This window comes from Scleropages formosus, chromosome 20, assembly GCF_900964775.1.
Source record: "Scleropages formosus chromosome 20, fSclFor1.1, whole genome shotgun sequence".
In the NCBI taxonomy this organism is placed as follows: Eukaryota; Metazoa; Chordata; class Actinopteri; order Osteoglossiformes; family Osteoglossidae; genus Scleropages; species Scleropages formosus.
In genome coordinates this window covers 1,665,836-1,682,905 of record NC_041825.1, presented here as the reverse complement: position 1 = coordinate 1,682,905, position 17,070 = coordinate 1,665,836, and the positions used below count along the sequence as shown (strand labels likewise).

The window sequence follows — 17,070 nt, the reverse complement described above, 5'->3', positions numbered from 1 at the left end:
TTATTGGAACGTTTTGTGATTTCTGTGTATTTATTTTTATTTATTTTTACTTATGTTTTTTGTTTACTCCCCCCTAGCTAGGTTTCATTGTTCTGCATTAATCATGTTCTTGTACTTTGAGTGATATGGAAACGACGCTGAATAGTAAAATAACAGCTCCATATTTTAATAAAAGCATGCAACTTTTTTGCGTGTCGGATTGTTATTTTTTAAAAATGTGCCCGTTAAAAAAAAACTCAATTTTAGAGCCCCGACTTTTCTACACATTACGGTACTTTACAGAGGGGCGCTTCCCTGCGCAGCCAGCAGGTGGCGCCTCCGTTTCACTCATTCCGAACAGGAAACGGAAGTTCAGGAGCTTCGACCTCTAGGAGACGAGTGAAAGCTGAGATTGAACTCCGGAGGACTTGCTAGTGAAAGATAAAGTACAGGAACTGTGACAGAGATGGAAGATAATATTTTTTTTTGTGTTTGAAGGGCTATTAGTTCATCATGTGTTCCTAGTTACTTTGTTGTAAGCAGGTGGATCATCATGTGTTGTTGGAAGGAAGGTAACACGAACTTCGTGACGAAGAGAAAAGAAGTCGCCCACCCATAACTTAAGAAAAACCATATGTGTGTGTGTATATATAAAAAAATGACTTTCGGAAGCCATATGAGCAGCCCAGTTGGAACGTCCCTCTCTCAGTAGTAGTAAAATGGCGACATCGCTCTGGGCTCTACACTTTCTCTGTCTAAGTTGGGTCGGAAAGGTTGTGACGCAAACATCCGGTTCCGACTTCAGCGCGCGGTGGGATTCTGCCTCTTCGCGAAATGCGGCCGAATCCGTCACACCGACAGCCGTTTCGGGAGCCACGGAGTTTGACTACACAGCATCAACCGCTAGCTTCCTCCACAGCACAACAGAGTCTGTCTCCATAGCAACTGCGACGCCTCACGTCACTTCCGCTGCCGCCACCACACAGCCTCGAATAATCCCGACAGATACAACAGCGACACCTGCTGGTAACGGCCCAGGTACGCAGCTGTGCGATAGTGTGTATTATACCAGTGTACTTGTCTGCACACTGAGCATTTAGTTTGTTCTTGGGCTGCAAGTGGTCTCTTAACAGTAGTTTTCAGTTTTTGTGTAAATATTTTATCTGAAAAATGTGCCCTCATAGTGATGTTGTATTCCGTTCACTTTAATTACACTTATTCATTTAAAGTACACCTTGCTCAAGGTGTACTACCGTTGGAGGTGGGAATCGACCTTGTGACCTTTCGGCTCCAAAGGCAGTAGCTCTCAGCACCGCGCTGCCAGCTGTTCCTGTGTCCTGATTATGATGTTTTGTCACACACTGAATTAGTACTGCAGGATATGGTTGGGCGGTACTTTTTTTTACCCATACAGGAATATTCAGACACCCAGCAGCTGAACAAGGTGCCCAACGAAATAAAACATTACAAATAGAAATAATAATACAAATAACAAGTAAATTTGAATTGAAATTTAATTAATAAAACTGACATTTACATATGAGTGACATTATTGATGCAGATGGCTCTTGCTAAGCGGGACCCCCCACAGCACCTTCGTGTGCGCCGTTGCCGAAGAATCCGGTGACTAAAGGAGCTCACTTTGTGGAGGGGATGTGAGCCACTTGCTTCCTCCTCAGCCCTACCCCTTCCACTGCATCCAGTGAGTTGAAGGTCAGACCCGTGACAGAACCTGCTTTCATAACAAGCTTCTTGAGCCTGCAGGTTTCACCAGATGAGATGTTTTCCCCTCCAGGAGACAAGAGCACAAAAGATGACCCTGTTTTCGATGGTCTGATGGAACATTTTGCTCCAGTTTTATCATTTGTCTCTCCCCCTCAGACTGCCCCTGCGATGTCACCTCTCGGTTTTGTGACATCGGCTGTTGCTGCGATGTGATCGACTGCAACATCGCTGACTTGAGTTCTGTCTTCACTGGTTGTGAGACTGAACAAAGGTGAGAGACAGCAAGATGCCGGAGAATAAGAGCTGTTGCTTCTTTTATTTGTTTACATTCATAACCGCGAAGAGCTTTTTAATGCCACCTTTTCAGTTCATAATGTTTTTTTAACATTAATGAATGAAACTAATAATCCCAGAAAGATATTGGTTTTGACTGCAGCAGCATGTGATGTAAAACATGCCCACATACAGTATATACAGCATGTTCTTACACACCAGTAATCCCAGTATAAGTATAAAAATAAAGGTATTACAGTACAGAACAGTAGAGGTGTTGAACAGATTACTGTGCAAACAGTTCATGATTCAAATTGCAATTTGAGCCACAGCAGTTCTTTGCGGATTTATAATAATAAAAATTATAATAAATAGTTGTAATTGTAATTACTATTATAGTAATAAAGTGACTTCATATGAGCGTTCAGCACACTTTCAGGGAGGCCCCATACGCTGTGCAGTACTGTAACTGATCTTTTCTAAATGAGTCGTGTGGACGCCTAAGACAACAGGGTCCACCAGACAGGAACATCCGTCCTTTCGACCTTTAAACTACAAATGCACAAATATCTGTGTTTGTACATGGAGCTGCTGCGCATTTTTCTACCCGTTTACATATCAGAGGTGTTGTGGGTGAGCATGCAGGGCGCCGTGTGAACCTCCAGGTTTCTCTTCCAGGTATGGAGTGTGTGTCGAGAGCTGGCTCATGTTCAGGGGGAACGTTGATCCGGCCCTCATAACCGTCAACGAATCCGTCTTCTGTGTACGTCCACAAGGTAATTCAGCTTCCCTTCGTCGCAGCCCCGCTCTCTCCTTCCTGGGCTCTCTGATGGAACGATTCCTCCCGATGCACATCTCTCGGGCCCAAACACCCTCTCGTTCCTCCACGCTTCTCGCTGCAGGTGATCCGACAGAGCAGCAGGTCCTTCCTGTCCTTCCTGTCCTCCCTTACCTTCCAAAGGTTCAGGATTCCTACTCCTTCTCTGCACAGGCACTGCAGTCCTCCAGCCCTGCAGACAGAGGCTTCTACATGGTAATACTGTGTTTGCGCCTCACGGGGAGCACCTTTGTCAGTGATCGGTGACAATCGGGGTCCATTAACGGCGCACGCTGAAGTACTTCTCTGATTTTTTTTCCAGGTTGATGATGTCATTCTAAGCTATTATAGCGGCTTGTCTGTGATAGGCGTGCTGAGACAGCCATCACGTGGGACGAGCACTTCGCTGTGCGTGGAGCGGAACCCTGCGAGTAAGACTTTACCCAGTGTAGCACTCGGTGAACTCGGCACGATGTACAGGTGTTCCTCGAGTCACGTCACGTGAGTTGCGAAGAGCCGGATGTCCGAGGACCATCCCGTCCCCCTCGTCATATTATCTTCCGAGTCCCGACGTTCGATCGCGACCCCAAAGGACGATGGGACACTGTGGACTGACCGTGCGGTGCCGCGCCGCTGCAATGAGCCGTTACTGTTATTATCTGGGTCTCGGTCAGCGTTTGGGTGACCAGCAGCGACTGACTTCTGTTCACAAAACATTTCATTTCTGATTCCCTTCAAGTGACGTTTGTTTTAAATGTCTGTTAAGCGAAAGAAACGAGTCTTGTGGTGGTGCTTAAAAGAAGCGGATTTACAAATGAAAGCACTACACACACACACACCTTCTGAACCCCTTGTCCCATACGGGGTCACGGGGAACCGGAGTCTACCCGGTAACACAGGGCGTAAGGCCGGAGGGGGAGGGGACACACCCAGGACGGGACGCCAGTCAGTCGCAAGGCACCCCAAGCGGGCCTCAAACCCCAGACCCACTGGAGAGCAGGACCCGGTCCAACCCACTACGCCACCGCGCCCCCATGAAAGCACTACATTTGATGAAAATAATAGTGCCACATGAACATGTGATACTGTACTTTTTCTTTATCCCGCAGGATTCCTGCGCTCTGGCTCTCTCTCCTGCTCTCGCTTGTTGACTCGGCAGTCCTGCCTCTCGGACCCTGGGTTCAGCGCCCGCTCCTATTTTTCTGAACTTAGCCTGCTCAAGGTGTGTGTTCCTGCATGTTCCTTTTCCCCAGATCCCCAAATATTGCACTGAATGACAGTAAAACTTAGTTAGTAAGATGCTCACGCAGCGTAAAAGTTTCTGCTGTTCTTGTGTGAGTAACAGCATGTTTTGGGGGAAAAAAAAATCACTTTTAAGAGCAAGTTAATGGAAGTATTAATATTTTTGTGTAATTCTTGGGTACCAGGAAAGAGGGACATCATCCATTGGGTTTTGGAGTTGAATGTGAGGTTGTTGCTGCTGAAGGTTTTTTTGAAGTAAGGAGGGAAAGAAAATACTTTTGATGACGTGAGTAATATTAAAAGAGTCCCGTTACAATGAAAAAAGGAGGAAGGACAATGCGGGGGCAGTGACACGGCTAAGATGTACGAGAGGCACCCCTTACTAAGTACTAAGTTTTTATTCATCTGAACAAAGAGCACGTATGGCTCATGGACTAATGAAATGGAGAGATCGCTTTATGAATGTGTTTGGCGCAGAGAACAGTGGATGCCAACACGTGGCCTTTGAAACAGGACTAGGAACGTGAATCGAGGACTGAGACTCGCCTTGTCGTTGCTGTCCGAAGAGCCCCTGGTTTTGCAAATGACGCATTTGAAGGAAATTGACACAACCGACCTCATTGAGACACGGTTCTGCACGCTAACAGCACGCTGTTACTATTTATTTTTTGCAGCCGAATTGATTAAAGTAACGATTTCAGGGTGCATCTCCAAGACGAATGAGCATATAGTGTTGAGTCAAGGTTTTGTCGGCATCGAACCCGGTAACCAGGGGAGCCTGATTTAATAACGGAAGACGAAATACGTGCTAAGGGAAAGAAGGCTGTAAGATGATGTTGAGAAACCTGGATGTGTACTTAAAATTTCACTGCTAGTAATGCACATTTCAGCTTGTGAGAACATTAATCTTTTGATTCATAAAATAATGTATTGATTCATAAATGCAGAAATGATTCTTTAAGAAGGTACAAATGACAGCAATGTATTTTCAACTACGAAGCACTTATTATGCCCCCCCCCCCCAAAAACTGTGTTGCAGGCTCCAGTCCCCCAGAACGTGTCCATACCAGGCTTTACGGTAAAATTATTCCGCACAATTTAATGCAGAACCCAGAAGTGTCATGTTGTGAGTTCACACACATCTGAACATTGTATCTCTCTCTCTCTCCCTCTCTCTCAGATCACAGTCCTTCCACTGGCAGAGTGGCCGGAGCCCCACTTGGAGAACGGCTCCTGTTTCAACGTGGTATCAAAGGTGAGTAAAATGTTCTCCATCTTTTCAGCTCATTTATATGCAGGTTTCCTTGGTATGACAAAGACTCCTTTTAGTGTAATTCCATATGCTTCTGTTCAGAATACACACTTTGGTGATCTGGAGCATCATGGAGGCTAAAGGAAGTGCTCAAGGTTGAAAAGGCAAAGAAATCCTTACGCAAAACTCGAAAGGGTTGAATGCAACATTGAAAGGACCCACTTTGGCATTTCATCTACGATTTTTAACGCTAATTCCACTTTACGCAGAGCTCAGCAGAGGAGTTGCGAACATTGTATGCCTCCCCTCAGGTGGAGTACACTGTCAGGTACACAAGTGGGGGTCTGGTTACCAAGGTGACTGTGAACGTAACCCTGACAGACAGCGATGTGGATGTTCAGCTGCTGCAGCAGCATGCTGTACGCTATCAGGTAAGGGTTCTCCTTCCCGTTTCTGCGTTGCTCGCCTGCACAGCTTGATGCTGCAGGAAGCGTGCGGGCGAATCTTCAGTGACATTGTCCTGCCTGCTGTCTTTGTCTGCTAGCTGGCCACACCTTCTCCAACACCTGCCTCTACTCCAGCCGTTGGACTGAAGCTGGGTGCTCCAGTCACTGGTCGCTTCAACAACAAGATTGAGCCTGTGTCCTTTGCAGAGATGTTGAAGGTCACGTATTGTGACGTCTTAATTGCAAAACCCACGTGATTTTTTTTTAAAAGAAATTGTGGTACAGTACTCTTAGTAATATCTTTATGCGGTGCCGTCCATGACCAGCATCTACTTCCTGTATAGTCCTTGACTCCAGGCTTTTCAGCTCACAGTACAGGGGGTGCCACAGGGGGGAGACTGTTTAAACACTCCTCATGCCAGGGTCCCGCTCCTCTTTGGGCAAAACTACATCACTGGCTGTACCTTCAGGTGAGTGTGTGCTGAGCGAGGGGTGCCAGCTAGTCTAGAGGGTAGAACCTTTAAATTGGAAGGAGCCAAGTTCAAATCCAATCTGTACCAAAGATTACCCAGCTGTATAACTGGGTAAATTATTGTAAGTTGCTTTGCGTACAAACATGGCAGCGCACTTTGGGCAAAAACACGATCAAAATAATAAAATAATCATTCTACTGTGTCGGACGCATTCTGTATGGAGCACTAAACCTTTCTCTTCCTTCAGAGCTATACCAAAAAACTGTTCTGAGCTACAGTCTCAGCTCTCTGGGGTTCTTCAAGGGGTCTCGACCCCAGACGTTGTGGCCATGAGTGCAGGATCGCGGCCCGAGTGGACAAGGGTCATCACGCAAGACTGCATTAGTGTCCCCACGGTAATTAGGAGCCTCGCGCCGCACACCTCCGTCTGCCTGCCAAGATATGTTACACTGTGAATGCATAGCTCAGGGATTTACTTTTCCCCAGTCTTTGTTTTTAAATTCGATGTGTGTTGTTGAATTTGGTGCGAGTTACACTTGGTCTTGTCACTGACGGACACTTGGCCTGTCACTGATGCGCCTGTACGGCTCCGCTAAATTCACACTCATGCAACACGTCACTAATATACCGTGTTTATACATGCTAAATTAAACTTTGTTTCTCCCAGGAGGGGCTCTGCCAGTCAGGCTGCGTTGTCCCCGTGTCCCTCTCTATCCAGATCCTGTGGGCCAAGCGAGGACGACTGTCTTTACCCCAGAATTACATATTAGGTGCAAAGTTTCTCTTTAGCTGTCGGAATGTGAAGGTAAAACCTTTTCTGTTGTGCTTTACCCCAGTCCTGACTATACACTGTGCTGGGTTTCTTAATCCATGGTGACACAGCAAGTGGCGCTGCTGTTTCACAGTGCCTGGGTGGTGTGAGAGGACATGGGTTTGATGCCTGCTCAGTTTGTGTGGAGTTTGCATGTTCTCCCCATGTCTGCGTGGGTTTCCTTGGAGTGCTCTGGTTTCCTCCCACACTCCAAAGACATGCTGTTCAGGTTCACCCATAGTGTGAGAGTGACAGAGAGAGTGTGTGTGTTCCACTGATGCATGGATGAGTGACCCATTGTAAGTAGTGTATCTAGCAGTGTAAATCACCGTGGTGAATGAGGTGTGTGGGCTGATAACACTACATAGAGTTCATTGGAAGTTGCTTGGAGAAGTGTTTTCTAAATAAATAAATATAAATGTAATCCCATTTTAGTACTAGTACCTCTCCCATCTCTTTAAATTGTACATCTGTTTCTGATCTTTCCCTTCTTTCAGTGTCCTCTCATTGCTCCTGTCGCCGTGACAACAGAGGTGACCTTTTCTGAGGCTACAGTTTACCCAGCACCCCCCAGAGGTCAGCCACAACCTCACTGGAAGTTCCCGTTTGGCTTTTTCTCCCGAGGGGCAGATGAGCGGGACAGCGGCCCAGTGCTGAACTGCTGCGCATGCAGCAAGGCATTATGGGGAAGCACCGCATGGCTTTTAGGTTTTATTCTGTCAGTGATAGTCTGAGCCCTAAAGCTGTAAGATGGAAAAAAATAGTTCTAACTTGTAACAAAGGCAACAAGCAATATTTGTACAGTCAGTTTCGTTCCCCTTTTCCTGGCAAGGGTCATGGTCATACTTGTACATTTTCATTTAAATGTAATATTTTGTACATTAAGCATTTTATTAAAATTTAACATTTTCTACATTACGGCTTTGTAATAATCCCACATTTACAACACCGTCAAACTGGATCCATTTGCTCTCATTGCTCATTCTTACCACGAAATACCACTATCTACATGTCTGTGCTCTGCACCTCCCTTTTCCTGTCTGTCTTGCAGACATAGCGAAGAAGATGAATGATTGCGCTGGGGGTAATTCCTGGTAACCGAGTAGCAGCTCCCAGCTGTTGAACAGAGAGAAAGCGGGAATGAGTAGAATAACCCTGAACTTGTGGGACATTTATTACTTTATGTCAACAGCTTTGTGGTGAAATGAACACAGCTGCATCTCCATTTTATCAACATACAGTACATGATGACATTATCTGACTTAAGAGCAGAAATGGGGCTCGGACTCACTGTGTGTGGCCTGGCCCGGTCTAGGATCTCTCTGACCTCTGTGGAGAGTGAGACTGGGAGGGACAGATAGTCCAGATCCTGAGGGAGAGAGAGGTTCTCCTCCTTCCTCATCCTTTCGATCTCTTCCTTTTGCATTATATAATAAGGGCGGTACAGTCCTGAGAGGGACACCGGTGCACAGTCAAGGCACAATATCCCACTGCTCTAGAGCCACAGGAAACCTAGAGCCACAGCACCGCTTTGCCTACCTTCAATGTTCAGCCTCTGTGAGAACTCCAGGTAAGGGGAAAGGTATTCTGGGAAGGCGGCTGCCAGCATCTCAAAAGTTACATCTTTGTATTCCAAGAGATCCATGGCACTAAGGGGGGTAAGAAGTGATACCGAGAAGAAGAAAAAAAGGCTCAATACAAGATGTAACACTATCCAAAGACAGAGGTATCTATGAAATCAGGTAAACAGTGACACAAATATCCAGTTCATAATGTGTCTCCTTGCAGGGTTCATCAAGTGACCTGTCGTACGCAGAGCACGGGAGGTGCACTCCAGTACGCTGACAGTAACTGTACATCTAGGAGAGAACACACTTCACTCACCTGATTTTAGTGCTGTTCTCCTTACTCAGGTGCACCTGTCCCAGAATTTTCATCCACTTCGTGGAGGACATTGAGATAGACTGCAGCGCGGCCATTGCGTCCGCCAGGGCGTCCCGCACTCGAACCGCCTCCCTGTAACGTTGCGCGGACACGCAGCCGACCTCCTCGAAGCCTGCAGAGATCACAGGCGGCGCACAGGAGTACTGCGGTAACATGAAGGGCATCACGAATCGCAGTGGTCAGAACGGTGACCGGCAGCTTAAAGGTTAGTGGCTCAAGTCCTGTGTTTTTCCCTTTCACCTGAATTGGCCTCACTGAATTACTTCACTAAAACTGCGACGCTGCAAAATTATGGTATCAATACAAGACCGAGTGACCGGCAGGACTCCTGGCGGTACCTCTGGGAGTGAGGCGGATGTCGGCGTTGTCAGCCCTTAGAGATGTTCTGAACTCTGCTCGACTCGTGAACATGCGGTAGGGCTCCGTCACCCCCTGAACCACCAAGTCATCGATCAGAACCCCGATGTAGCTCTGGCTGCGAGACAGCGAGAGGGGGGGCAGGGAAAGAGCTGTCCGACCTGCGTTGACCCCAGCCCACAGACCCTGAGGGAAAGAGAGCGAGCGAAAGGGGTGCTCAGTCACTTGCCTCCACAGCACTGACTCCAGGCTCACGTCCCATTAACAGATCAGCTGTCCTGATCATATGGGTTAAGTACCACAGAGGATACTGGTCACACCATTACTTTTACAACATTTCTACAGCACGATTAAAAGGAATATTACTTGAAAATAAAACCATCAAGAGTAGGTTATAAAAATCATACGTGTTTAGTCCAACAACCGTGGCCTTGCTCAACAAACACTGATTTGCTCCATATTACACAACTCAAATAGCCTCCAAATCATCGTACCTGTGCAGCCGCCTCCTCGTAGCCCGTGGTCCCATTGATCTGCCCAGCGAGAAAGAGCCCTTGAGCTTTTTTGACCTGCAGCGAGGGGGTCAGCTGAGTCGGGCACACAAAGTCATACTGCACTCCGTAACCTGCAGCAGACGGGGAGAAAGGTGACACCACAAGGACAAACACTGCAGTTCTTTTACTGCACTGAATTACACACCCCACTCATTGTAGTGGCATAGAACTTAACGTATGATGCAGGGAACGCACCTTTTTATTACTGTACTCATTTACTGCTTACATTTATCCAATTATTTTGTCCAAAGAAACTTACAATCTTAATTTCAATTATTTACCCAGCTGGATAATTTTATTGGAGCAATTTTAAGGTAAGTACCTTGCTCAAGGGTACTACAGCTGGAGGGGGATTTAAACCCGCGACCTTTGGCTCCAAAGGCAGCAGCTCTAACTACTACACTACCAGCTGCTCCCTGATAAAATGCCCATGCAGTGATTTGATGTTGAAATAACTGAGTACAAGTAGATGAGCACATCTCAGGATGTATTTGAAGGCGGAAGGGAGATGCGTTACACACACGGGTGCGTTAAGCCGTACGTCCTTTGCAAGTGCGTGCACACTTCAGTGATGTATAAGATGTGGTGAAATCCTGCAGTGCAGTAATAAAACATTTAAGCTTTGCTGTGCCTCGTCATAGCGGCTCCAAAGAACCTCGAATGCTCAGAAAACCAATGAGGTCCAGCATTCGTTAGGCGAGAACAAAGGGGCGTTAAAAAAAAAAAAAAAAGTGTGACGTCGCTGACGGAGTCCCCAGTGCCATGCGGAGCCGCCACGTACCCGGAGCGCGGATCTCGGCCCTCTGTAGAGCGGGAATCTGCCGTATGAGCTGAAGCTGGAGCTCCGGGGGGAGGGTCATGGACATGCCCTGAGGGTACAGCAGGTCGGAAGCCACTCCTTCAGGCTCCAGCCACACCTGGTGCTTCTGTCCAGGGAACCGCAGCACCCGAGACTCGATGGACGGACAGTACCTAACGCAAGGGCGGGTGCTCATTACACCCTTTTAGCTATTGTCTATTGTTATGGTCTACCGCAGTAAAAATTACTACGGCTTTACCAGAGTTCTTAACCAATTTGCTGGCTAGCTAAGCAGCCGATACGTACAATTCCCCATGAGCCTCGCAGCAGTAGCTGAGCAGGCATCTGCTTTGTAAAGTGTCTCTGTGCTCAGCCTTATTACACACATACTAAGAAATTCAGTAATTTTCCTACTAACACATGATCTTGGACTGTATGCGAGTTTCTGCAAGCGTCTGTTATTTATCAGTGTAGACGACGTTACTTTTTAGCTGCCGGTGTTTAAACTGGGCACCTACCTGAGCAGGTCCGACTGCAGTTCGGTGTTTGACGCTTCACTCTAGTTCAGCTGAACAAGAAACTGTAAAACAGCCTCTACTCACACGCAAGACACACAGACGCGTGCTCGTACCTAGGGCCTTTGGCATCCTGCTGAATGTGAGCGTTGAGGTGCAGGCTCTCCCGCACCACCCTCTCCACTCCAGGTGTGGTGTAGGTCAGGTAGCACGGCAGCTGATCCTCCGGCTGAGCGAAAGAAAAGGGGAAAAAATAAAAGAAGAGAGAAACAGGCCACCGAGGGGTGCCGTCACCACTGCGCTCAACAGCGGGATCGCTAAAAATCTACATTTTAAAATTAAGTCCTAAGAAACAATACGAGGTGGTTGGTTGTTTATAACAATCTCCCTCTAAAAGCATCTCATTGTAGCTGCAGGGCCAGCAGGTGGCGTATGAGTTAAGGAGACGGACTTGTAATCTGATGTTTGCTGGTTCAAGCTTGTCAGCTTGTGGAACCTTTGAGCACAGTCCCCAGCGTAATTTTTTCTGATAATTTATATTAGAAATATTTTAATTAAAAGATTTATATGCAGGTCAAATATTGAGCTGCTTTGGACACAAGCATCAGGTGTAGTTCTGTAAAGTGACATACAACTGAGTAAACAATTTCACCAACAGATGGATACAGACTAATAACAACAACGTGTCTTTCAGTCGGAGTTAAACACGCGGTTCTCTGCGATCCCTCACGGCCCTACAGAACGTCCTTTACCTTGCAGCTCGTGCGTTTGTTCATAAAGCTGAAGGGAGTCGGCTGCTCGTCTGGGGGCCGCAGCTCCGCGAGGGACAGCTGCACCGTGTCCTTCGCTATGCGGGGGGGAGTTCCTGTCCTCAGGCGGCCCACCTTCAACCCCAGCGTTTCCCTGAGCGTGTGGGAGAGGCCGGAGCACGACGGCGGTTCCCCCATCCGCCCTCCGGGGGTCGTGCTCCGGCCCATGAAGAGGGAGCCAGACAGGAAGGTGCCAGTGGTGAGAACGACAGATTCGCAGCTGATGGGCGTCTCGCTGTTTGCTGTGGGAGAGCGATGTGTTGTCAGTTAGGACCAGACCTACTGTCAAAATATTATCAATAATAATAAACGCGGTTCAGCTGGGTGACGTGCGGTACAGTTACTGGTCCCCATACGCCATGGCACTAGTTCCTTCGTACCCAAGCGAACCCCGGTGACTCGGAGTTGACCGGGCCTATCTGGCCTCGGGTCCGACGTGAGAAGACCTTCCGCAGCGCCCTCAATAACGGTCAGCCTGGGCGTGGAAAACAGCTCGGCCTGAGAAGAAGGACAGCCAGGTGGGGACAGCAGAAGTGTTTGAGGGATTTCGAAAAGACTTTTAAGCAAAATCACAATGAAGCACAAAGAGGCTCAATTATGAAAAAGAGCCTTGACACATTAATTTGGCCTTCTCTGTGGTTCCACCCTCTTTCTCGCCATTATTCTGCATCTGTGTGTCAAAGCTGTACCTGAATGAACTCGCGGTACCGATCGCGGTCCAGCTGAGCGCGGGGCCCCCATACAGCCGGTCCTTTCCTGCGGTTCAGAATGGAGAAGTGGATCCCGGCCCGGTCCCCGGCTCGGCCACACAGTCCATCCAGAGCGTCCACCTCTCGGACAAGCTGCCCTTTGCCCACTCCACCCAAAGAGGGGTTGCAGGAAAGAGCGCCTACAGAGAAGGGATTTGAGAGGAAGAAATTTATTTAATGTCAGGGTGCCAATTTTTTTTATTTCAACAAAATGCAGTAAGCTGACATCTGTCATATTGCCGCATGTGTACCGCACATATTCGTTTCAGTTCGATTCACTTTCATTGTGATTACTGTCATTATACACCAGGAAGACAAAGGAGATTGTGGTGGACTTCAGGAAGAAAAGCAGAACTGACCCTAGTCCTGTGCTCATAAATGGTGAGGTTGTGGAGAGAGTCTTCAGTTTAAAATTCTTGGGGGTGAACAATACAGAAGAGGAGAGCGAGACTCCCCCAGAATCTTCTCGTGAACGCCTATCGATGCACAGTGGAGAGCGTACTGACATACCGCATTACAGCGTGGTACACCCCTTGCACAAGAGAAGAACAGAAGGCTCTGCAACAGGTCATCAGGACGGCTCAAAACATCATTGGCACACGGCTACCGGCAGTGGAGGACATTTATCTGTCCAGATGTCAAAGCAGGGCCTCCAAAATGATCAGGGACTCCACTCACTCTGCACACCCCTTCTTTAAACTGCTCCCCTCTAGCAGGCGACACAGGACAATTCACTCACACACCACAAGGATGAAAAACAGTTTCTTCCCCAGAGCTGTGAAACAGCTGAACTGATTTTTATTGTATTATACTGTTATCTATTTATTTACTGTATTTCCAGTTTAAATTGTTTAATTTTCCATTTTTTTTATGTATAATTTTGTTGTATTGCACAGCAGTACAGTGACAATATAGTCTTCAATTCAATTATACAAGGAGAACAAAATTAATACTTATTTTTATTTGATCAGCACCATATATTGAGTGGGAGTTTGCTGCAAGGTAATGCCGCTTTGCCCGAGTGGTCCACTGTGTGACAGCTTTCCTGCGGTTCAAAGGCGGTGGTGTGCTTGTACTGTGACTCAGTAACAACAACAGCAGCAGCAGCTTTCCATTTGCGAGTTACCAACAGAACGAGTTATGAACAAAATTAGTGAGTTACCAACAGAACCAGATACGAACGAAACATATTACGAACAGAGCGAGTTCTGAACAAAATAAGTGCGTTACCAGAAGTTACAAACGGAACGACTTACAAAACAAGTGAGTTACGAACAACTTAAGTGAATTACGAACAGAACGAGTTACGAACATCATGCTCCACAGACAAGGGACTAGGAGCGCCCTCACCGATGGTTCTGATCTGCTGGGTGATGAGCAGGGTCTCCGCTCCGACCCTGGCCGCTGCGGCTGCCGCCTCGGTCCCCGCGTGACCCCCACCCACGACGATGACGTCGAATTTGTCGCGCGCGACGGTGCTCGCTGCGCGCGAGGACGCAGGCCAGTGGCGCGAGCCTCTCAGGAGGAGCAGCTGCAGCTTCGGCATCATTCGGACGTGCAGCTGCGACACATAGACAAATGGGTAGTGAGAGAACTGATTATTTGACCGCGTTTACCGCTCCGTCCGGCGATGCCGGCTTCGGTCGGAGCGAGATCATCATACTACTACTAGCCACAGCAAGGAAACAAATGCGAAGCAACAATACGGACATTGCACAAACTTACAGTGCAGTTTAATAGCAGTTAAACAGTTTGAAAATATTCCTTCCTTTAGCTATGTTAATAGAAGACACGGCGTTTCGGTGAGCTGGAGAACCGGCGAAAAGCACAAATTCTGCGTGCAGGGCGCCGCCATAGTGAACGGCACGACTACCGTAATGTCGCGAGCATAAGCGCCACAACACTTACCGTAAAGCTTGAAAGAGTTGCCCGTTAAAATTTATTGACCTTATGGTTCATGCCTATGGAGATAATCAGAATCAGAATCAGAACGAGCTTTATTGCCAAGTATGTTCACACATACAAGAAATTTGACTTGGTGACAGAAACTTCCACAGCACAGACAGAATGACAGTGACAAGACAGATGAGAAAATAGAATATGTGAATGAAGGATAAAAAATATAAAAAAATATAAAGTACCCAATATACAAAAATAGTCACTAGACATTGTATGTATGCACAGGTATGTTCTATACAAATGCAAGGGAATGTGAGTAAGAGATATGATGTGATAAATAGATATAAATATAAACAACGTTATGTATTGCACTGGTTTACTCTCTAGGGGGGATTTAGCTGTTCATGAGGTAGATGGCCTGAGGAAAGAAACTTTTCTTGTGCCTGGCTGTCCTGGTGTTCGGTGCTCTGTAGCGCCGGCCAGATGGCAAAGGTTCGAGGAGGAGGTGGCCTGAATGTGAGGGGTCTAGAATGATTTTGCTAGCCCTTTTACTGACTCTGGACGAGTACAATTCTCGGAGAGTGGAGGGGTGTGCCGATGATTCCTCCAGCTGTCCGGACTATCCGCTGTAATCTTCTGAGGTCTGATTTTGTAGCTGAGCAGAACCAGACACTTAAAGAGGTGCAGAGGACGGACTCGATGACCGCAGAGTAGAATTGCATCAGTAGCTCCTGTGGCAGGTTGAACTTGCTCAGCTGGTGAAGGAAGTACAACTTCTGCTGGGCCTTCTTCACAATGGAGTAATATAGCAACAATAAGAGATAGCAAGTTACCATTCTATGAATTAATCAGTTATTTGCTTTCATGAGAATATGATGTACCCAAACAAATTTTTCTCTTAGAAATATCGTAGGCCCTTCGAGTACAACAGCTGTGTACGTGATCAGCAATTTAACCAACAAGTATAAGTGTATTTGATCTTTAAATCTTTTAACTGTTTTTTCTTCTTTTAAAAGAAATGTTGATAAGGTGTGTTTAGCTGTTCTGACTTTTTATATAAAAAGTTCAGTTTCTATAGTTTATGTGCTATTTCTTGATATTCTGTTTGTATATATTGTATAGATAGATAGTTCCCATTTACTCTACAGTTTCTAGTATATATTTAGTAATTATAATATGGAATTTTTTCATTAAAAAATGTAATAACTACTTGCAGTACACATTATTAACAAAAAACTAGTGCATGTGAACCACTTGTAAACATAGGAATAGTATTATAACGTAGAATTTGCCCAGTTTGGGAAAAAAAAAAACTGTTGTCTCTGGGCCACATTAAAACAATCTAGCATGAAGTAGTCTTCAACCATCCATAGTGTCCTTATGCATTTGTGTATACAGTGAACATTGTAAAATGTACAGCAGCTTTAATAAACTGTAATACCGCTAAAATATTGGCAGTTGATTACTGTATATTATAATAAAAGCCTATTCCTAACAGTTTGGTGTCAAGGGGAAACGTAACTAAAAGGCAGTGATTGTCATTTGTTTTGTTCTTCATTCACGTTCAGTTTGTGGTAAAACAAGTTAGCCTCAGCTTTTTAGACCAGTTGCTTCTCATTGGAGAAGCAGCAGAATGCATGAGATTAGCATGAGGACTCGCTGTCCGCAAGATCTTCGCTGGACCTTCAAGGACCTCACCGTGTGCCCCTTCCCATATTTTATCTCCTCCACCTTTTGATCGAGTTTGGACTGCAAACAGAATTTCCGTTATCTAACCTGATGTTTACTTTCTGTCAAAGATCTTGGCAGGTTCCGTACTTCTCATCCACATTTCTTACCTTCTCTTAAGTCACCGAGGAGGAGTATAACTGTCACCACGCACTTTACGGTCCCTTTTCACCTTGTTTCCTACTCACCCCCATGAGATCTTCAGCTCATCATCCAGACATTAGTCCAGTATCTTCAGCTGTCTCAGTTTAGCATTTCATCCGTCTGTGGAAGCAGAACAAGGCGGATCGTGTACTGACAGATACAAAACATCTGCCAAAACATTTTCATAAGGAACGTGTCACACTCGCAGCACGGCAGAGATTTGACATCTGCATTATGTAAAATGTTAAATGGTGTCTCAGTCTGTTTATGTATTTATTTATTATTTTTTTTGCGGCAGCAAAAATCTGTTATGAGCCGTATTGCCTCAGTGGAATAAACCCCTCCTGTATGACAGGTACAACTGCCTCCACAACACGACACCACCCGACATAATCCAAGTTTCCCCATCCTGTTGCCATGTGAGGTATTCTGGGAAAAAAGCAATCCTAGGTGAGAATAAAAAATCATTTGCATCAACAATTTTTTCAAGGGAGGGTGTGAGACAAGCACTTGTTCTTAGGGCAGCTGTGATGTGATCATGCATTTGAATGGAT

The 17,070-nt window shown here is 46.4% G+C and overlaps 2 protein-coding genes across 4 annotated transcripts; one reads left to right on the top strand and one right to left on the bottom strand.

Annotated features, from left to right (window-relative positions):
* Positions 1-620: 620 nt before the first annotated feature.
* On the top strand, positions 621-7,857 carry LOC108919258 (tectonic-3-like). Of its 2 annotated transcripts, XM_018727135.2 has the most exons (15): positions 939-1,017; positions 1,541-1,692; positions 1,861-1,975; positions 2,656-2,753; positions 2,880-3,010; positions 3,117-3,225; positions 3,904-4,016; positions 5,076-5,114; positions 5,217-5,291; positions 5,600-5,719; positions 5,833-5,928; positions 6,101-6,204; positions 6,455-6,602; positions 6,875-7,012; positions 7,516-7,857. In XM_018727135.2, the coding sequence occupies exons 4-15, from the start codon at positions 2,684-2,686 to the stop codon at positions 7,750-7,752; spliced, it is 1,380 nt and encodes a 459-aa protein (XP_018582651.2). In that variant the 5' UTR covers positions 939-1,017; positions 1,541-1,692; positions 1,861-1,975; positions 2,656-2,683; the 3' UTR covers positions 7,753-7,857. The 2 variants fall into 2 exon arrangements, with proteins under 2 accessions (XP_018582643.2, XP_018582651.2); XM_018727127.2 differs by lacking the exon at positions 1,541-1,692 and having other exon boundaries at positions 621-1,017.
* Positions 7,858-8,000: 143 nt separating this feature from the next.
* Positions 8,001-14,709, bottom strand: mto1 (mitochondrial tRNA translation optimization 1). Of its 2 annotated transcripts, none has more exons than XM_018727097.2 (13): positions 14,471-14,709; positions 14,096-14,306; positions 12,686-12,885; positions 12,377-12,494; positions 11,940-12,238; positions 11,304-11,416; positions 10,655-10,845; positions 9,814-9,944; positions 9,301-9,505; positions 8,903-9,074; positions 8,558-8,667; positions 8,310-8,467; positions 8,001-8,134 (listed from the first exon to the last, which is right to left on the bottom strand). In XM_018727097.2, exons 2-13 carry the CDS (start codon positions 14,292-14,294, stop codon positions 8,024-8,026), a joined length of 2,007 nt encoding a protein of 668 aa, XP_018582613.1. In that variant the 5' UTR covers positions 14,295-14,306; positions 14,471-14,709; the 3' UTR covers positions 8,001-8,023. The 2 variants fall into 2 exon arrangements, with proteins under 2 accessions (XP_018582613.1, XP_018582620.1); XM_018727104.2 differs by having other exon boundaries at positions 14,096-14,308; positions 14,522-14,709.
* Positions 14,710-17,070: the final 2,361 nt, after the last annotated feature.